Source organism: Phragmites australis, chromosome 4 (assembly GCF_958298935.1).
Source record: "Phragmites australis chromosome 4, lpPhrAust1.1, whole genome shotgun sequence".
Classification (NCBI taxonomy): Eukaryota; Viridiplantae; Streptophyta; class Magnoliopsida; order Poales; family Poaceae; genus Phragmites; species Phragmites australis.
Window position 1 is genome coordinate 25121693 of NC_084924.1, and position 22952 is coordinate 25144644.

Sequence of the window (22952 nt, forward strand, 5' to 3'; positions counted from 1 at the left end):
AATGACTAAATATTAGTGACGGATCACGGTTATGATTCATCATTAATAACCTATTATTAGTGACACGATAAGAGTGACGAATACGAAACTCGTCACTTATGTCGATTATCACCTATCACTAATGACTTTTTTACGTAGTGATAGAGGGAGTATAAGACCACTCCCAGTGCTCCATCTTTACTTATTTCTTAAGTATTAAATAATGATATCATGTGTGATTTTTTATGATATGACAGATTTAAAGATGAGTGAGAGTTAGTGTCTTTCACAAGGTATAAGCTAGGCATGAAATCCAATGCAAGAAATAAGCTCAAAAATGCATTGGGGTAGTCAATGTTATAATTCTTGTGTTCCATGAAACAAAGAAAATAAATGTAAACCTAAAAATATTGACGTGGTATATTTTTTTGATTTGAAAGTTACTTTGTATTGAAGAGAGAATTTCTACACTAAGTATCCATATGAGGTGGCCACTCCCAATTACTCTAAGACTTTGCATTGGGGGTGGCCTAAGTGTATCACAAAAGCTCACTCTAACAATTAAAACAAAAATTATGAGATATGGGTTCCGTCTGCAAGTCCAGGTGGCACGCATGCCGCATGCTTGACTCGTCCACCTAGGATTCGGGCATAGACGGTTAACCTCCTGTGATCGTATCAAGGAGGACTACATCACGACACATCGTGATATTTCGTAAGGTTCGTATGTGCAATACGGCAGTTATTTTTCTTGCGCCCAGAGGATGTATTTCAATCTGATTCCTTTTTTAAAAGGGGAACGTATTCTAATGTGATGCTCAGCGATTCGACAAATTAAGGGTGTGCTGCTGAGAACGGCCCGTTACCTTGCTTGGACAGGACAGCCAACTCCGTATGGACATAGACATACGGCTTATCTCATCTGTCCATCATTTTATCTTGATATTCATTCATCTATTAATTTTTTTTACATACCTCTTGAGTAAATCTTAACACGAATAAATGATCTCAATATTCATTGCGTCCGTAAGACCATCTCCAATCATATTCCCTTCATCTCTCATCTCCAGCAGCTTCACTTCGAGGGGAATCACAAAGAGAAAGGAAAGATAATCCCGTCCTGAAGAGAATGATCTTATGAATCCCTTCATGACGGGAACCGTAAAGAGAAACAATTGGAACGCTGAACGACGGGATTTTCGTCTCTAAAAAAAAACAGTTGAGCATGATCTAAGTGCTAGTAAAATTCTCCCTTCCCTTGTTGGACATCCAGTTAAATAGAACCGCCGTTGCACACGTAGGCATCCAGCTTAGAGATAGTAAAATTTCCCCTTCCCTGCTTGGACATCCAGTTAAATAGAACCGCTGTTGCCCACGTAGGCATCCAGCTTAGAGATCAATATATTGGTTTGGCGTGCTCAAATATGGAATTACAAGGATGCATATGCTCAAATAGAAAAAAACCGGGGTCAAGCAAAGGGGATTGACTAGTTTAGGGGCCATAATACCTGGTTTCTTAGGTGAGGGGTTAAGTAATCAACTCTGAATACGTGGGGTTAGGTAGACTTATTCCATGTTTTAAATTGTTCACGTCCCTCTGAGTTTCACCATTTCGCACTGAATGGTCTAATTAAAATGGTAATTGAAAAATAAGTTGGTATCTTTGTCAGTGAAAAATAGGGGGACTCATTGTTGACGATGGAATTAGCTAAGGCGAATACTGATGCCTGATTAGCGGAGCAAATTCATGTACCCTTTTTACTTATGATACGGGTAATTAGTGGCGGATCCAGCAGAAATTGTTGGGGGTTGGAGTTAAGTGCTTAACAAACAATCGGCTAGCTCAAAGCAATGACTTATACAAATATAGCGGAAAAAAATGCAAAACACATCAACTATGAACTATCATATGATTCATAATTTCATTTTTCATATCTAGATTCTAGCAAACTGCTAAGGTAATCAACTAATCTAGCACACTGTTGACTGATCAATGTGCTCACTGCTTAATCCTCAATGTGCTCAACTAATCAAGCAGGCAAGCATTTGTATACCTTATTGGCTTATTACCTTCAGCAATTAGCACACAGCAGAAGGTGAGCCGTTCAGCCAATGCCAATCTGAAATGAGTGGTTGTGCGCCTGTGCTGTTCAGCAATCGGCACTCATCAGAAGCCCAGCAGGAACAGATGCAGCAAATCAGCCTGACGGCCTGTGCCGTGCGTCGTGCGGTGCGCCGGCGCCGCCTACTCACGCCGCTGCCTGCGCTGCTGGGCGCTGGCACTGCCCACCCACGCCGGACGCCGGCCCGCTGCAGCGCCGCCCACCCGCGACCCCGCGCTCCGTCGCCACCGGTGGCTGGATTTGGATTTTGGAGTTAGGGATTCGGCTTCGGCGTGTGTTCTGCGAAATGCGAATGGGGATAGGATCAGGGGAGAACGATGTGGCAAATGTGAATGGGCGGGTTAGAAAATTCCTCGGTCTCAATCTCGGCCCAGGCGGTCTTCTTCTTCCTCTGTTCGATCGGAAGCTCCTCCCAGGCACCAAGCACTTTTCCTCAGACAGAGCAGATCATCTCCAAGCTACAAGATGCGCCCGAGGGGTAGGGGGGGCTTGATCCCCCTCCGCCCCCCCTAAGATCCGTCCCTGGGGGTAATAGAGCAAAGCTCTTCTAGCTGTACCTTCAAATCCCACCTTCTCTTGTAAGTTTGTATCATCATCACATAGCTTCATCGAGAACCATTCTCTTGGAGTGCACCCCAGACATGCGCAGCACAGGGAAAAGCCGCTTGCTTGCCGAATTCTCCTTTACCCAGACATGAAGACTCCTCCACTGTATTATCCATCCATACTGCAGTGATTATCATTTGCAGGTTTACCGATTCTACAGCGTTATGAACTTGGGAAATCGATCGCGAGTTCACGATAGGCGTAAATGCCAGAATAAGCAAACAATTTAGTCTTCGTCACGGAGATTACATGAATGTAAAGAGTACATTCTATAACGCACTCTAGATTGAGCTTGTCATTAACAGTGAAGTCCTCAGTATAGCTTGGCCGCTCAATATTCATCATTGTGCTGGGTGACCTAGCCATTAGTTTTGCAGACTAGCACAAGATATCCAAGAGAATTTGTGCTGGTTGCATCGATGTCAGCCACATGCAGATTGCTCCAGCTATGCTAATACCACGACACAAAATAAGGCAAAGGTTTTTCTTACAAGACTAACTGCTAGTTTCCATCCTAGCGAGGTCATGATGTCTTTTCCTTGTTTGGCTTTCTAATGTCCTGAATGGCTTCATGGGAATCCTATCTACCACGTGCGATCACAAAATTAGCCGGTGTTACTTGCGATTCACAGAACACGCTTCTACATTTCAGAATGGTCCTTCCTCGGAACAGCATCCAGGTAATTCTTAAGCAACCTCTGATCCATGATAATGTTTGGAATCTGCAGACGAGTGAGTGATTCACAGTTCAACCCAGGACTTCAGGAAACATACAGAATAAGATAAATGCATATACGAAGTCAGTACCTTTTCACCAAAGAAAATCTTCAAGTTATTGGCGATTGATTCAATGAACCTCAGCTCAAGATATTCAGGGGTAAGTTTAAGCCTATTAGCCTCTGCTTCCTTCAAGACCCTGGACAGCCCAAACCAAATGCAGCTAGTTGAAAAATAAGAAGACGTGCATTAACAAAACAATTTCGAAAAAAAAATGGTAACGATAGCAGTGCCTGTAGTAGTTTGCATCTGCCAGTGCTTTCTCTCGTGCAAGGAACATTTCATTGTCAATCTGCTGCAGCTTTTTGGAACTATCCTTCTCCGTCAGCTTCTGCTCCATGAGGATCTTGCTCACCTGGGCATTCTTCTCTGCTTCAGATAGTGCAATCTTCTTCTGTGTTTCTGCCTCCTTCTCAGCTACCTTTTGCTTCTCAATGGCGACCAGTGCCTGTGTATAGAAGATACTATAAGCGTACATAATACATACATTCAAGTTAAACCATAAGTAGATATCAATGAACATTGTGTTTTTTCCAGTATTAAAGCAAAATATGTTAATTTCTGTAAGTATGTGGTGCGCATTTTATCTTCAAGTATGAAGTCAGCCTCACTAATGTCTAATTTAATGGATCTGAACTGATAGATATGAGTATCATGGTTTGCATAAAGTTAAATGATAAAACATCACTGCATTGAAATGATAGCACAAGATAAGGAATGAAAGTTAAATATTGAGAGGTACTGCAAGGACATATGCATTCAGCCCTAGGATTCAGGAACAACCTTCTGAAGCTTGTAAACATCATTTGTGCAACTTTTACATTTCAGTTAATTATGCAATATGCAAAATCAAAAATCAATTATTATTGCTTACTATTGAACAAACCTTATCAATAGTTTCCCTCAAGCTATGATATCAATAGCACCTCAAGTTCTGCCCTCAATACTCAATAGTTGCACATACAAGTTAATCGGTGTACATGAAGTTATAAACTATCTGTGATTTTTTATGGTCACCAGACGAAGTGCATACCTTTGTACGCTCCTCCTCCATAAGTTCAAAATTTCTTCTAATACTACCAGGGATATTTGGTTTTGTAACGCGAACACCGATGATTTCAATGCCAGGAGCATAGCGTGTGCAGTCGATTTGAATAGCTTCTTTCATTGTTTCATCAATCTGAAATTTTGGCAGGAAAGGTGATCCATTAATGTGAGTACAAGATCTCCTATATTGCATAGCTGTACAGAACAGAACAAAAAGTTGTTTCACTAAAAGGATTCACCAACCTGGTCAAACATGTCGATGTAAACTTGTTGCAAACTGTGAGCACTGCAGAACTGGTTTATCTCATGATGAATTTTATCATATATCCATGTCTTGTCGTAATGCACACCATAATTGAGTAAGGTTTCATGCACAAACTCTTTACGGAGGCGGTTCACAACCTACATGCATGGCAGTCAATCAAGCAGCTCATAAACAGGCAGATGGTCTTTGTAAAACAGAGTTGTCATAAAAGAAGAGCAATATTATACCTCTATCTTGTCAAAGCTGATCATGACACCACCTTTTGTTCCACAAGGGATATCTTTAACCTGGTTTATTACAGTGAGCAGCATGAATATATTTCTACAATAAACTCGTATGTTTTGCACAATGAGTGGCATAACTATATTTCTACCATAAACTCATATGATACAGAAATATAGCAATCTTTCAACTGGCTAGTTAAAAAACAAAAATGTGTGATCCAAACAAACAGATACAGTCGGCAGCTGAACAAAACTAGAATTTTAGTGGAAACATTGGATGACGAAATGAAGGGCAAAGAGTGTCATTCACTTGCCTGGTCTGTTTGAAGTGTAACCTGTATTGGCTCATACTGGGTGATCCAAGGCAGCTTAAGATGAAACCCTAGAAGAAGAGTAAAATATTAGTGAATATACATTCAAACAAAAAAAAAAAAGAAGGAACGTTAAAACAAAAAGGGTACCTGGAGGAGTGATTGTTTTCAAAAGAGCACCTCCACTCCAGTATACCCCAACATGTCCTTCAGGAACTTGATGTAGAATGCTTGATGGAACTGAGAGTGAAATCTGCATATTTACCAAGGAACAAGGTATTCAATGCTTGTATAGTCGTACTACTTGGCCTCAATTGGAGAAAGAATGCATCCAGTGTACACTAGCAGATTAACCTACCTTTTGAGTTCTGAATTTTGAGTGCTACTTCAACTAATACATACTAAGGTACTAAAGGCAGTGAAGCTAATTAATTTCTTATCTGGGCAATGAAAGTCACTCAATTAAAATAATCACCCACACATATTCATAAGAATAGCATACTGAAATAAACATTATGAACCAACAGTAGACTATGTCTATGTAAAGTCTGTAAAAGGCCATAGTGCAACTGACTGTCTTAAGGATTGCAATGCACTTTTAATAAATTGATCTCCAAAAGAGATCACATTAAATAGATTCATTTGATACTGTTTAACAAGAACAACAAAGACCTGGGTGATGGCTGTTCTACAAACTCCATCATACCCTAAAAAAAGGGAGCTCCAATTGAAAATGACGTCTTCCCTCAGTCACCTCTGGTCCTAATAGGTCAAATGAACAATAATGTGCACTAAGACTCGGGCACAGTTCACAAGTTGCACTCCCATATCAACTTGCTATACTTTTTCACTAAGATTGGTACTTGATACTTAATTTTGATTCAGCTCACTTTTATTTTCTATGCACTTCTCAGCAAACAGCACATGCTACTTCTTCAGGTCTGCATTCATACAGTCTCTACTTAGTAGAGAATGCTTTCCCTATGACCCATCATAATAAATTTCCTCTGCTTCCACTCAAACTCAAAGTAAGACAAAGTTTTTAATCAACTAAATCAAAGTCTTGAACTACACTCTGTTGCCATCCTTTTAATGCCTTGTCAATCTAATGTCAATTGACATGTTACACACTACTAGTATGTTTCAGTAACCTAAAATAAAAATACAACATAATGTTACAGCGTTTGTATTTGGGTACATTACACTAGAGCTATAGCAAGTGATTTTAAAACATCGCAAAGTTCAAGATGCACTTTGTGATTTATTTCTGTAGGATGGCACACACTATCAATATAAAATGATGACTTTTTTGCATGCCGGTAATGGTGATGTAATACCTCTTTATCTCCTCAAGTCTATACTACTATAGGCTGACACAGTTGTAAAGTTTGTTTCCTCTTCAGAACGGCGAGCATGACATCAAACATTCATCTACTCAAGACTATGATTCAATGCTGATCCAAAGAAATTCAACAGTCTCTGCCCCCCCCCCCTCCTCTGTTCTAGATTCATTCATTTCAAAATTTATTTGATAAACTCTCATAACTCTACGCTAACCAATGAACCCCATCCATTCCTCTAACAAGCAGTAAAACAACCCTCTATCCCTTTATCCCTTCCTTCTTATTCCGCTGGCTTCTACAGATCCCTGTTCAAAAAAAGAAAGATAAAGAGAACTAAAGAAAACTCATCTCAAGTTCTTTCATAATCTCACTTTGTATCATAGTTGTCATGGCATCAATATCTCATCACCACAACACCGATATTATCAAGGGACAATTGCAAAGAAACCACTACTCCGGGTGTTATTGCAAGCTTGCCACTAAAAAATTGCAAAAATACCATTAAAACTGTTATTCGAGTGGCATCCTTGCAAAAAATAAAAAACCAGAGAGATATTTGCAAATGCCCCATATATCAATGTGTGTGGCGGAAAACGACGTCTCGCCACGGCTCCAGCATGCATGGCATCCACCATAGCGTCGGGATGGTCACCCTCCACCCGCCCCATCCTGGATCTCTATTCACCTCGGCCTCTCTCGTCTGGATCTCCGTCCGCCTCAGCCACTCTCGCTTGGATCTCCATGGCCTCAAGGTCGCCGTCTCCCGAGCCGGCCGCCCCCGCCCTTGCTATCTCTTGAGCCATCTGCCCTCGCCTCTTTTGGCCTCGCCCTCGCCGTCTACCGAGCGGGCTGCCCCCACCCCCATAGTCTCCCATTAGTTTGTGCTGGGAGAGAGAGAGAGAGAGAGAGAGAGAGTTGGGGAATGAAGGGGCAGGGTGGTGGCTGTTTTGGGGCTGCACAGACAGAGAGGTGGCGTAGGATTTGGGACTGAATGGGCCAAAGTTGGGCTGCTTTCATGGTGAATGGTTGGATGCAACATAATCCTCTATGCATGCCTGCAACCTCAAGTCCTCAACTAAGTGTTATGTGTTCTGTTCTCTCATCTCTGTTTTAGCACTTTTGTAGTACTACTCAATCCGATATGGCACACTAGTCTGGTAGGCTGGTGGTACTTCAGTTAGCACTAGTGCTAGCAATTGTGAATTCTGAATTTCTAATAGCAGTATACTAGTATAGCACTAGTTGATGAATTGTGATAACATTATAGCACACATTTTCAGAACATGGCTATTTCGATTTCCTAATATCCTAGATTATAACTTTTGAGCTGCATTTACATTGCCATTTGCCAATATAATTTCCTAATATCCTAGACTATAATATGTGTATTTGCCACGCTGATGTGTGTCTGGCGTCGCCATGTCACACACCATAAGCGCTGTAAAGGTGTGAAGGTGGTGGGTCGCTGCACCTTGACAAAACGCCGTAACAACTATACTTTGGAACCATTTTGTAACTTTTCAAATTGTTTTCTTAGTTCATGTGGAAAGTACTTTGCCAATAAGAGTGGTGTGAACTCTGCGTACAAGCTCACTCGCATAGATATATGGAGCTCCCTTGCATAAATCTTAAAGAAAAAAAGACTTGCAGAGTCATTGTATAGATGCATTTTTTGTCCAAACTACTGGAACAGCATTACTTTCCTTGAAACATTCCTACTATTTTTACTTGCAATTTTGGCCAACAGTGATTAATTAGATAAAAAAAATATTTGTTGTCCTTTTGCATTCTGTCAGTCAAAATTGATTAAACCTCACTACAGATTGTCACTTAACGGTGGAATGACATCAAATCCAAAGCATTTTTACATCTTGGATAAGTTGAACTTGACTTTGCAACAGTACAATGCATACATGCCTTGAGCAGTTCGCTCCATAGCTCCAGTAGTGGGTTTTGCATAAACTATCACCTAGTACCCCTCAAATATAATTAGTATTGAATAGGAAAGAAAAATGTCTAGATGTACATACGTGATCAGGGGAACTATTTTAAAATTTAAAAATAGGATGATTCAGAAGGTAATTTCATTATCTAATAACCAGTGAAAAAATTGGGAATATAAACCAACTAGGAAGCACCCTAACCTACTAAGATGTTTTTGCTTGGGACCCAGTCCCATGGCGATGCCATAGTTGTCGTAGAACATAAACAAGTCCAAGATGTGTCACTAAGAGGAGGAAGATCAACAGGGGAGCGAAGGTCATAACAAACAAGACCCTGTGAGCAAACATAGAAATATAAGAATTTTTAAAAGTAGAAAATCCGATGAACAGTAAACAGGCACATACAGTCAATAGGTCCAAACCTTTGTATAAAAGGAACCCCCACAGGAGTGATAAGAACCTGTTTCGAACTAATAGCTGTTGGCATGTATGTTGTGGAGAGAGAGCAATCAGCGATATCTAAAAACACAGTCCCCTAAAAATTTGTCAACTTAAAATGTACAATAAGCAACTCATTTTGGCAAATGTAATGCACTACTGAGACTAATTCGGATTGTATCGCCCATCTAATCAATTCAAGCACACACAATGTAATCATCAATGCGTCCATAAGGGCACTGAAAGAATCAACAATCCCAGCAACAATGCACCAAATATAAAACCCAGCAGGCAACAACCTACCATCAACAATACTAAATTATTTTCTTGATTGGGAGATAGTCTAGGCCCATGGCGATACTTCAGTTGTCGAATTGTTGTCGTGAGGGGAAGGATCAATAGGATAGGCCATGAGAATACAGAAATATAAGAAGATAACAATGTGAGTTCATACGTTTGATAAACAGGCCCATATAGTCAATAGTTCCAAACCAGTGTATAAAAGGAACCCCAACAGGACCGACAAGAACCAGTTCAGAACTAAAAGCGATGGACTAAATGCTAACATGTTGACATTAACCCAAAACAGCTAGATGCTGATATGTTTTTTGCGGGGAGTGAGAGAGAGAGAGAGTAAGCAATATTCAGAAGCACAGTTCTACTAACAAATGTTGCAAGTTAAAAGGCGGAACATCAACTCGTTTTAGCAAATGTAATGGATAATTGAGACTAATAGGATCATATCACCCTCCCAATCAATTCAAGCATAGACACGAGACATCATTTATCCATAAAGGAACCACCAGGGCAGCACCGCCAGCCCCAACGCACCAAACCTAAAACCCACCAAGCAACAACCTATCATTAACCCCCAACAGCAGGATCACACCAATGCACGCCACAACCCCACCGATCGACCCCAGGAATCAAACCCATCAGGCACGGGCACGAAGCACCACAACCCATCTAATCGCGACCAGAAAATAAAAAGGTGGGCAGGTTAGGGGACGAAAGGCCGTCACTCACCAGGACGAAGCAGACGCCGATGAAGGAGACGACGCCGAAGGCAAAGGGGTTGCCGCCGGGCGGGGGCGGCTGGCGACCGCTCGGCTGCTGCTGGAAGCGCGGCATCGAAGGCGACGGCGGCGGCGGTGAGCGGCGGCGCTGCGGCGAGTCGACGGTGACCTCCGACATCACTAGTGGGGAGGAGCCTGTCAGATTGGGTCAGGGCTTGGCGATTGACGAGACCTGGAAGAAGATACGTAACGGGGAGAGGACGATGAAGTGCGGTTTGGGTCAAGTCGCAGCCACCATACAATGCTTCTCGAATTTTTTTTCTTTTCTTATTAGCATAATGTTACTGAATCATGTATCTGGTTTAGAGTTTTTTTAAGGATAAGTTAGGTACCGATATAAACATTATTATGCAAAAATAGATGATCAACCAAGCTATATCTATAACTGAAGTATAAATATAATGCTTCATCTTTAGATGAGTGATTACTATTATATATATATATATATATATATATATATATATATATATAAAAGGTTTTGTGAATGCTAGTTAACCAATTAAAATAGCGATACTGATCAATTAATATTACCTCCGTAGCTTTGCGATAAAGAAAGAAAGTCGTAGAAATGATGGTGCTATGTATACTGATGAATCAATATGACATTTTGGATCTGCAAGACATGAAAATAAGTTAACTGGAGATATCAATACTCATTGAGACGATTAGCATTAAACATGTAGGTCAATAACTAAAAGTTAATCAGTAGGTCGTACACCGTACACTTGCTAACACCTTCTATCGAACCATTCAAGTCGCATAGTCGAACCATTCATAATCTAAATATGAAAGAAAGACAAATGGATGTTCCTACGTGCTTGATTGATTTGGGACACTGAAAAGGCCTACTTGTTTCTGCATGCATGCACAACCTCTGTGGCATAACCAATCTCTGCACATTGTAAGTCAATTTCATCGTCGTTCGAGAAAAAAATTAATTGTCATCAGAGAATCGGCACTTGTTCATCACACAATAAATCTGCGAAGCTGATAAAGTGTAACACCCATACATCAGGATACAACTCATCTAACCTGTTCTAAAAAAATAAGAATTTTTTTAAATTATTTTTATGTACAGATATTACCAAAATAATACTGAAAATGAAGAAATTCTAAAAATAATACTTATTCGTCCAATGGTTTGGCGAAAACATATTTTTACCCTACAGTACGGCGAAACATTATTTTTGTCAAACTGTATGACGAAAATAAGTGACGTGACGCCGACGAAAGGCCTAGGGTGCACAGCTGCAGTTTCGAGGCAATTTTTATCATACGGTTTGACAAAAATTAGTTATCGCCAAACCGTACGGCAAAAACTTTATTTTCGCCGAACGGGATGGCGAAAAATCTGGGCCTCTTGTATCACTCCGCCCCTGTGCCCGCACGGCTGCGCCGTCTCATTTGCCTTTCGCGAGTCACGCGAGCGAGCAAAGAGGGTGCACGCCAGCAGAGAGGAGAAGAGAGAAGAGAAAAGAGGAGGAAGGGAGGAGGAAGAAGGGAGGAGGAGGAAGGAGAAGGAAAAGAGGAAAAAGAATCCTTGAGGTAAATTTTTTTTCTTTATAATTGTGTTTTTAGATATATGTCTATCGTTCTATATGTATTTAGATTGAATTAGGAGTAGAAAATAATTTATCGTTTGTAAATGTTTATTTTAGGTAGAAATCTTTGTATTGCATTATTTTAGTATTAGGTTAAGAAAATAAAATATATGTGCGTGCAAAATTAAATATCGGTACTCTAGTTAAGATGACGTTTATAAGATTATATTATAGGATTGTATTATTATGCGTTACACTAAACTACGGTATTTATTGAATTATTTTTAACTTAGAACTAGTGGTTTGCAACAGAAGATAATAAAACAAAGACAGGATTCAAAAAGCAATGCAGCACCGAAGTATTTATATTAAAAATTTAAAATTCAATGAACATTATGTTTTTGGAAATTCGCAAGACTCCTAATATCAAATGGTATTAATTAATAAGCTGTTGCGAATTAATTATATTAAATTTGTTGGTGCTAGTAATATGTTTATTTACTAATGATATCCCTGATGTAGATTTAGGACAGTAATATGGATTAGATTTTAGGCAAAGAAGACTATAGTATTTTTCATTGTAGGACTAGAAACGGTGGGTCGGCATGGCCATTACGTTAGTTAATTTTAAGGTAGTCATAATGTTTGAATGCAATTTATTTGTATTTCTAATTGATATATTTTTTAGGTGATAGTTATGTCAAACTCTATAAATCTTAAAGTATTCTATAGAAATGGTCAAATCCGTAATGGTCCATCAGGTGTTGATTTGAGCAATTTTTCATTTACCATCCTTGAGCACCTAAACCCTGAGGGTACAAGGATGAAGGAGATGAAAATATGGTTCACCTAATACTTTCAGCTTGTCCCTCTGATTTATTCTGTTACGGTGCAATGCATTTGGACTCGTACGTTAAATCCAGTTTGTTGGGAGTTAAAACCGGTGTATCGAATGGACAAGTGGTTGAAATAGTTGGAGTGGTGCAGGCGGCGTCGGGCTGAGTTCAATATCCTGGTGCAACATGTCTAAGAGAAACGGATGATAGTAGCAGTGCAGCAATACCAGTGGAAGAAGATGATACACATGGGCATGTAGTGTCGACGGAGCAAGTTGAACAAATGCAGATGACTAAGGCAGAGGTTGTTGTGCATAGGCGGACAATAGAGGTTGAGGAGGGTCAGGCTGGTACAGGGGAGGAAATTGAAGAAATCATTGTTGAGCTCGAGAACGTGAACCGTAACGTAATTCATGAGGAAGAAGCTTTATTGGAATCTGTAAATGTAGATTAAGATAATGGTGATGATGAAGATGATGGCTGCTCTAATAATGTCATCCCAGAAGAATCGAACTTTCCTAACAAAGCGAGGATGCAAGTTATGCAGAACCATGACTCCCCTTGGGAATATGGTTCAAGTATGATTCACCTAAATCAGGTGTTTCCTAATCGGTCTGAAATGAAGGATGCAGTGGCACGGTGGGCAGTGACATTACATAGAGAGGTATTTGTTACTGTCTCAAGCCCATGAAAGTACAGTATCAAGTGCAGAACTCCTGTATGCAGCTTTTATGTTCGTGCATACAAGTCGAAGCATTCGACCCACTGATGTAACACCCTGATTTTCAGAATTTACAATTTTTAAAATTTTCTAAGGTTATTGAATAACTTCACCATAGAATAGGTTTAAAACCTACTTTCATAAACAATCAATCAAAATAGGTTATTATTTTGTGTGCATTGCATACTGAGTTTTGCTAGGAGCCAGGTAAATGTATTAGAGTTCTTTTTCTTTTCTTTTTCTCTTTGGTGTTTTGAGTAAAAAAGATTTTGAAAAGGTTTTTGTAGAACTCAATAGTGAATTAGTTAAGGATTTTAATGGTTAGAATTTAAAATCGTTGAATTCATCATTTATTCAATCCTTGATCATAACTAATCCTTCTCCAGTTCAATTCAAATCTTATCCAAATCCATGTTTAAATCCAATCTCTCCTCTTTCTCAAATTCTACCCAATCCAAATTCAAATTTCTTATATACTCCTATTCTTGTTCAACCTCATTTTTTATTTCTCTTAAATTCACTCCAAACTCAATTCAAATTCAAACCCTATTCAAATTTCTCTGCAAAAGTTTTTTCCTAAACCCTAGATATACCTAAAGTATCTTTGGGCTCAATCTTGCTCAAGTCCAAACCCTTAGCCAAGTCTTCTAGATCGATCAACAAAGGATCTACGAAATCTGTAAATTTTTGCGGAGTCCTGGACAGCCTCATCTTCTCATGAAGTTTCGGAGTTTAAAATAGTCTCAAATGCATATCTTGATAATACCAAAGTTGTAGGTCTCATCGAGAGCTTTGATTTGAATTTATGGAAGTCCCCTTTTGGATAATGGAGCTAGGAGTTATGGCCCCCGAAATCAGTGCTGCGCAGATAAGTTTGAGTTCAAACAGTTTATCTTGTAATGCATTTTTGGAAATCAAGATGGCATTTTCAGAAGTTTCAATGAATACTAAAGTTATAGATCTTTTTGATTAATATAATTTAGAGTCTAGAAACATACAATTTGAAGTCTGGATGATGGAGATATCATCCTCGGAATAGAGAGCTACGAAAAAGGAAATCGTAACTGACTTGAACTCGAATCCGATTCGTGTTCGGCTTGGACTCCGCCTCAACCAGCTGCCCCTAGCCCTATAAATATGAGTTGCACACCCCTCCTACCCCTATTCCACGTCACCAAGCCCTAGACGTCGTTGCTGCCCTGTCCGTGTGTCGTCATTCGCAGGAGCCGCCGCCGCCGCCGCCAGTGGCGGACCCAGGATTTAGCAATTGGGTATTCAGTATTCACAAATAAAAAACTGTTCAATTCAAAATACGAGAAGTCCATGGTAGCGTAAATTTTAAAGTATAAATTGTTCATAGTATAAAAGTTTCAAGTAATTAAGAGAAATTACAAAGTACTTAAAGAAAATTACAATTTAACTTTGTGTTCCTTCATGGCTTGGAAGTGTTTAATGATGTCACTATCCTTAACTTGCACAAAAAAATCACGCTCAACTGCTGACTGCCGAACTGGACAGTCACAACATGGAGATCATGAGCTCCCGATGCTTGCTGTTGTGGTATGAGAAGGTGGGATCTTTCCAGTTAATAGGCCGAGTGGAGGATGGATGGTAGCTTGAGCTCACGTTTTGCTGGGTGGTCTGATGGATTGAAACAACAAACAAGCAAGTTAGCCTAACTAGAGATATATATGTATAGCTGCTATATACTCATTTTTTTTTAAAAAAGTTAGGTATTCAGCTTAATACCCTTGCATCATGGTGGGTCCGCCCCTGGCCGCCACCCGTGATGCGCTACCTCGTCGTCTTCTCCGCGAATCCTCCTTCCTCGACCATTAAAACAAGGTGAGGACCCCTTCTTCTCCTCCCTTAGTACTTTTTTATCATCATACTAAGTCCCTAGCCAAGCTCGAGCCTCGGCCAAAGCCCGATCAACACCGCCACGGCCGTCGCCATCGCGGACAGCTACGCTGTAGCCGATTGGCATCGACGTTCCCGACTGACCAGAGGTCAAATCGCCAAGCCCTTTCACCAATGCATGTCCCATGATGTTCCCCACACCCTCACCAACTAGGTCAGCCAGTAGAGCAACCAAACCATCAAAATCAAGGTCAGTAGAGCAGCCAAACCACCGGAATCAATGTCGACATGTCCGCTATCCGGTTTCTGGAAGCGTTATGCGCATGCATTGAATTTGCATTCGCGTTCCCCGACAGTCCGAAATCCGTATGGATGTACCAACCACGTTACGGCATATCCCATCGAGTCTTCTACATGACCCTAGGAGCCCATCCCCGTTTGTGCAGCGACATGACCAGAACGCGATTGCCAACCACAGCATGTCACAATCGTCACCTATCTCATCTCTGTTCATCATTCTTCCTCTAAGGGGATGATCTACCAAAACTCATGCTATAGCATTGTGTGCCTAGGTTATATGAATGTCTCTGTTGAAACAGTTTCTCAAATTTCATAGCCAATCTCCTGGAACGCAAGCATCTTCATTGCTGCATCTGTTCACGGTCACCACCAAAGCTAGCAGCAGTCATCGCTATTTTGCCATTATCTCGGATGACCCCTTCCAAAACCAACCATATTGAGTTAATCTTTCTACGTTCTATGCTATGCTTCCATCGTTTTACTGAAACACCACTGAAGCCTGACATCGATGTCTTCAACGAAACCCGAACCACCACCGCTACATAGAGTCAACGGTAGTATTCTGAAAAAGAAGCACAACCTTCGGCTTTTTTGATTCATCATAGATGGTTGAGACTAGATCTCAACATATCCCTTCTTTAACCTAAGATGGTACTTACCAGTCAATTGTGAACGTGGGATGTGTGATATGTTTGGATGATATGGGTTTGAGATGGTTTGTTTTACAATTATGTTCATGAGATAGTTCCATTTATGTTTATATTCAAGTCAATTGTTACATAGTAGAAAGGTATATGTGGTTAAGTTTAGGTGCTCACACATAGCTGTTAAGGTTTCTTACGCATGCGAATTTAGTTGACCAACCTACTCCTTGCTAATGGCTCAATGCATAATCTTTGGAGTCAGGCTATTATATGTACCCATTATGAATTAAATCTTGCGAGTACCTTCGTACTCACGCTGCTCTTTTAGGTTGTACTGGTGAGGAAGAGCTTTTGTTTGGCCACTTCATGCCCGCTGATGTAGGTGGCGGGAATAAGTAGTGCAAACTACTCGTGTGGTGAGACTTTTGGGTGGAGCCTAAGGGCATATGGCTTCACCTAGCTTTTGTTAGTTCATATATATTAATCTTTCGTTGCGTAGTTTCTATTTTTGGTTAGGAAGTGAACTATTCTTTATCCTCCTAGCTTCTTTTTGTTGTAAATTGTGTAGATCGTTAAATGCTTCAGAACTTGTAATATATTTAATTACTCGCTCTTTCTTAAACTTTGTTGTGATGTTATATGTTGGAAATGCATGTGTTTCGATCTTGTGCACAAAACCCGTACTGGGACTACCGAGATGATATTCTGGTTAATTATTGTGGTTGTGATTAAGTAAATGATCGTCTTAATGATTAATTGGAATAGTATTTAGATGGTTCCTCACAGCTTAGCCCCTTAGCCTCTACCTTAGAATCCAACACAGACATCTAAGCTAAGATATCATCCTTAGCATTCCTCCGTTTCCCCATCTGTTGTATGTGCCATCCTCTCATGATTGTCTGATGTAATAGAGGGTCCCATGCCAATTGTCCATAGAGTGCCCATTTGTAGCCCTATTAGCCTTTTTTTTTTGCATCTCATCTATCACCAACAAGTTTCTCAAAATTATCATGTAACAACCATTATTTTTCAAAGGTAAAATATTTCTTCCTTTGTCGAGGACGGTTCAAGAAACAAACCAGTCTCATCTATGTGTTGAGCCTAGGATTCATTCCCAACATATAGTGACTTCACTGATGATAATCATTACAATATCTTACAAAAGTGACCTTCAAGGTCAAAGAACTAAATAAACTACAGTGGAACTAAATGAACTAATACTACTCTAATCCTTTACGACTTTTCCACATACATCATCAACGTAGAAAGCATCTTAGAATGATTCATCTTCAACATACTCCTCGATAACTACTCTAACTGAGTGTTTGGTGATAGCAAGAGCGAGCACTTATCGTATTCAGCAAGTTGTGAAGGAAATAGTATGCACATGAATGCTTAATAAGAATAAAGCTAATATAGCTCTTTTGCATAAAACAACATTTAAGTAAAACATTTAAAAGTATTAATAATTAAGTGAATAACAAACCACCTCAAGATTCTATCCATCTTGACCTAACCAACTTTCCATACCTCAACCAAGGTTCCATCCACTAAGGTTGAACACTCAATCATAGTTTCCACCACTATGATTGACCACCCTCAACTATGATTACCTCATCACAGTTAACCAACAAACCAAAACATCAAATTATAATCATGGTATGTTTTTAGTGTCGCTCGTGATCGTGAGCACGACTGAATATTTAATTTTAACTCTGCAGAGGTTGTACTTTACCCACAAGACGTTTCTTCCCATTTTGCAAATCATCTGTTGGCCGACGAAAAACTCTTACACACTACTGTGGTGTGCACTAGAAATCAACTACAAAGCCTTTACAATACCCCTCTCAGCACATGTCTACCCGATAAGGTTTCACCACCGCATGATTTCACTTCAACAACGGAAGCCCCCTCTTGCACCTTTCGGATCAAAAGAAGTCCATCCCTTCCATTCCCCGTACTACCAGATGGTCTACACTATGTTGAGAGTAAAGCAATTTATTTGGCTAGGCATGTTCCATACCAGGCTTGTGGTTGTACTGTAAACACTGAAAGGTCACCCCCCGAACGGGTCCTTATATTTGAGCAAGACTACCACTTTTCCAACCGTACATCACATACCAGCCTTATCATACCACTTGCTCAAATTCCTATGCCATGTTGTTATAAAAATTATTTCATCATATTTTATCATTGTTGCATAGGGCCATTATCAAGTTCGTATAGCAATTATCATGATCACTATCCCAAAGTAAGGCTAAGCATTATCTAACCTTGCATAACCCAAAACCACACTATAGCAACAATGATGATAAGGGAAAATGAGGGTAAAGCCTAAGTCTTGGGATTACCAATAAAATTATTAGCATGCATGTTTATAAAACAAAACATTTATAAAACTAGGATAAATATGCTCAAGGACACAACATGCTTTCACTGAACTTAGTTGGGTCTTCAAAATCTTGGTCCTACAATCCTTCTAGCTCCTTTGAAACGTTGGCGTCTACTTACAACAAATGCAGAAAAAGAACAACACATAACACCAAGATCCAAAAGAAACCAAAATCACACAACATACATCATCATATACAAGATCACACTATTTCGGATAGTATGGCAAAAGAATGAGTCAAATGGAGCTACGGTTAACAAGTTATGATTTTCTAAAGATTTAAACATGATTAAAAAGATTATCTACAGATGACATTATGTTTCTAGGAATTTTCTAGAATTTTTCCAAAGCTATCTATGATTTTCTAGGATTTTTCTAGAATTTTCTAGCTTTTATTTGAATTATAAACTATTAAACATAATTAATTAAACATATAAAACATTATAAGAAATTAATTTCCTATTTATTATTATTATCCAAAATTATTTTATACTAGAAAACTATTTATTGTGCAATATATAATAATTATGATGTCAGCACAGTAATTACAACAATTAAAAAGAAAAGAAAGCTAACTAGGCTCGCTAACTTGGCTCTCTATGCTGAGGTGGCACGACACATCAGCAAAACAACTGACATGGCTTGTTGACTCAGTAGATGACATGGCAAAAGGCTAATTGGGTTTATGAATCCACGTAGTGACATTGGATTGACTCGCGAAGGGGTATGCAAATCTTTTAATTTGGGCTCTCAGTTTTGAATCGCACGGCTCACAGCACTCAGCTCTCTTCTAAATGGGCGGCACGGTGGCGAAGATAGCTCCTGCGGGGGTGCTTCACCGAATTCCTTGCTAGAACAGCCCTCCGGTGCTCTACGGTCGACGGCGAGCGGCGGAACAGAAGCACATGCGCATGGGGAACTCACCTAGACACTCATCGAAACTCAGGGAAGCCTCTAGCTAAGTCGGTGATGGCGCATGGCAGCAATTATCCTTGGTCGGTGTCGTGGACGAAGCTCCAGTGACGAATGGCAATTGTGCTAGCAAACCCTTCTGCAGTGGTGATTGGGCTACGGCGATTGAGATCGATGGTGGTGACTTTCTTCATCGCATGGCGGCGGATGAAGCTATGCGGTGACTCTAGGGTTCTAAAACTGATGGTTGCTTTGGGATGCTGTAGGCAAGAGGTCTCGGGTGCTTTATATACCAGAGGAGATAGAGCTCGTGGGCGGTTTGGACTCGATTTGAAAAACGACGGCTTTGATTTGAACTCAGTTTAAACTCAAATCTGTTGGAGATAAGGCATCCTCAGCCGCAATTTTTGCTTATTCGTAGCTGGCAAGCTTCTAGAAGACCTTCTCCATTGAAAGTATGTCGGACTTGCTCCTTGGCCCGTGGCTGGCTCAAACTTCCATGATGGTGCAGCACGGCGGCGCGCGACAACGAAGGAGAGGGGGAGCTGGATGTAGGGGATGACAGGGTGGGCCGAGTGGTTGAGCTGGGCTAGGCTAAATCGGGAGAAAGAAGAGAAAAGGAGAAAGAAGAAGGTGGGCTTGGATCCCTTTATCTCTAAAGGCTTTTTTCCCTCCTTTTATTTCTCTCATGTACATACATATGTATTTACATATACATACAGTGTATATTGCACATATATAGTTATATTAGCTCACAAAATCAAGCAATCAAATATACACACATAAATACACTTGGATTATTTTATTTTTCATATTCATTTATTTCCTTTTGGAAAATGTTTTTAGCTTTCTTGGTTTTAAGAATTTGGGCTATTATAGCCTCTGGCATCCAGCCTCACCAGAATCTAGGCAGATGGGGCTATGATCCGGGCCCAACCTTGTCAAGCTCCAAGCAAGACAAAGAGGAAAGTGAACTTCCCAATCACTGGAGATTAGTTACCTGTCCAGATTGACTAGGACAGGATCTAGCTTTTATTTGTCCAGGTGTATTTGAGGCTAGCTATCTTCACTTCTCTTAATTGGAATTTAGCTATAGAGCCATTGAAGAGATCAGTCAGATTCTTATCAAAGTTGTTGTTGTTCTTATCATGGGTATCTCGAATTAGGTTAAAGTCCCCTCCTAGCACCAAAGGAAGTGTCACCTTGTCACATATTTCTTCCAATTGTTGAATGAAATCTTTGGATAGGCTATGATCAGCAAGTCCGTACACTGTGATCAACTCCCATCTAAAGTTAGATATTCTCCTCTTAACTGTGACTTTAATACAGAAGAGGTGACTCTGCAGTGATAGTGTCTATTGCTAGAAACATATGTGGAGATGGGTAAGAGAGCACAACCAAAAGTGGTTAGATAATTCGACTAATTCGAGAGGAGAACATTACTTGTGTGCTAACGAACATGGCTCAAACTCACGAGTAACAACCAGGGAATATAAAAATGAACGGCACCAAGTTTTTATGGTACCAGATGTCATTATAAGCCAAACTCAGGGAATAGCATGCATCCAACCCTAAAGCCAGGAAAATGGGTATCATTAAGCTATAATTATTAGTGCAGCATAGCAAGTTGAATGCTAAAATAAATCGCTTCAATAGAGTGTTGTTTCATTAAGAAATCAGTCGTGTTGATGTAGTATAAACTGGGTCAATGAAGATATCCACACCAAAATATTATAGTTAGGCTTCAATCATTTCATTCCATTGTCTACCTCGCTCTAGTGCTGAATGGCACATTTCATTCCACTGAAGTCTATCAAAATTTTAGAACAATAACCTCATAGGAGGATGTGAATTTCTCACAACAAAAGCACACAAAAGTACTGGTGTAGCAATCAGACAACCATTTTAAGGCCACTTCAAATGCGAGTTGGAGGTAGTGCCCTACTTACCAGTTCAACGCGTTGCTCATCCTGGAGTTGTCACTGACCATGGTGTAGATGGTTGTATCCATGGTCGGCACAATCTTGTGTGTGTGACAGCCACTGCATGATTATGTCCTCTTCCTGCTACTGCGTTCCATATCCAGCACCACTACTTGTACCGGGAGGATGGTGGCATCTTCTCGACACTACCATGGAGCCTCGAATGCGGTGACCATGACAGTGTCCTCTTAGCTAGCCATCCCGCTGCTCGTCCCACCCTCGTCGTGACCGTGAAAGTGTCGCCCTCGCTAGCCACACACTGCTCCTCCCGCGCTCATCCTCATCGTTGTTGTAGCTACCGATCTCGATCCATACGCCCTCTTCTTTGCGGCATCTCTCTGGAACAGCATGCTCATCACCTTGGCAAGCACCTAAAGCCAACAAGCCCAGTCACAAGTGAATAACCGCAAAGACACCGATTTGTTATCGCTAGTCAAGAACTCAATAATTGATGATTTCTCATACCTTGGGGTCGAAGCGGCAGAGGTAGGCGACAATGGATAGCAAGTGAATGGGGTTGACGGGGTAGCCATGATGCGTCGAGTTGGAGACGCACGATGGTGGATCCATTGATATGGCAGTCGACGACACGTGATCTGGCAGATGGGCACTCAGTTGTATCTAATTTGGCAGCAGAGAGGTTACCGGACAAGAGAACGCGCCGGAGGGGTCGGTAGCGGCCGGCGGATCCAGTGGGTAGGGCGTGGGGGCGATGGGCACTGAAATAGCGATGGCAAGTGGCTGATGTAACGTCCTGAGTTTTAGCATATTAATTTATAGTAAATTTCACTCCAAATTTAAAAAAAATAGTGATTAATTAAGCTAACTAAAATCGATAAAATATACAATTGAATGTGTATATACATTCAAATGTATTACTTGGCTAAGTATTCCAAAATGCACTCATTTAATTACTAAAGTTATCTATGCGTTGAATTGTTCATGTGCATTTGATTTATTGTTGTTATTGTTCTTTGTGTGGAGGTTTAAAATTGAATGTCTCTTAAATTCGAATCTACTCTTAGTTTCCCTTCAGTTCAAATCCAATTGATTCAAATCCTCTCTCAGATGTCCAAGTCCAATCCAAGTCATAGTTCAAACATACCTATTTGATCTTATGCCAAGTCCAAAGTAAAATCCAAATTCAAATCTCTCTTTTCAATTATCCCAAAACTATTTCCCCTTTTTCCTTTTCTTTTTCTTCACTGGGCTCAATCTCCCTCCCTGTCTCTTTGTGCAGCCCAACCGGCCTGGCTTCTTTCCTCATTTCACTCTCCCATGCTTGGACCGTAGATGCATCGCCTGTCCATCTTCACCCGCATGCGCCAACCCACTCACCCACGCCCATGCGAGTGCCACGCCGCCCATGCATCACCCATTCGACGACCCATCATTGCGCGTTCTCCCTCAATGCCACCACACTATCCGCCCTGCCACCTCGACGGCTAGCACATTCAATGCACCAAAAACTTTCTCGCCCATCTTTCCATGCTCCCGCTCTTGCTCCTCTCTTTCTTCCACCATAGCACGCCGCCCGAGAGCTTGATGCAACTTGACTACCGTGACCTCACACGTGCGAGGCTGGTGCAGTCCTGCCACCACCGTAGAGAAACCGCACTGCACCTTCTCACC

The 22952-nt window shown here is 40.6% G+C and overlaps 1 protein-coding gene across 1 annotated transcript; it reads right to left on the reverse strand.

The window, feature by feature from the left end:
* Positions 1 to 1870: 1870 nt before the first annotated feature.
* On the reverse strand, positions 1871 to 10352 carry LOC133915931 (uncharacterized). Its single transcript, XM_062359339.1, has 9 exons — positions 10083 to 10352; positions 5483 to 5585; positions 5336 to 5403; positions 5025 to 5084; positions 4776 to 4934; positions 4519 to 4665; positions 3719 to 3933; positions 3516 to 3624; positions 1871 to 3430 (listed from the first exon to the last, which is right to left on the reverse strand). Exons 1-9 carry the CDS (start codon positions 10248 to 10250, stop codon positions 3350 to 3352), a joined length of 1110 nt encoding a protein of 369 aa, XP_062215323.1. The 5' UTR covers positions 10251 to 10352; the 3' UTR covers positions 1871 to 3349.
* Positions 10353 to 22952: the final 12600 nt, after the last annotated feature.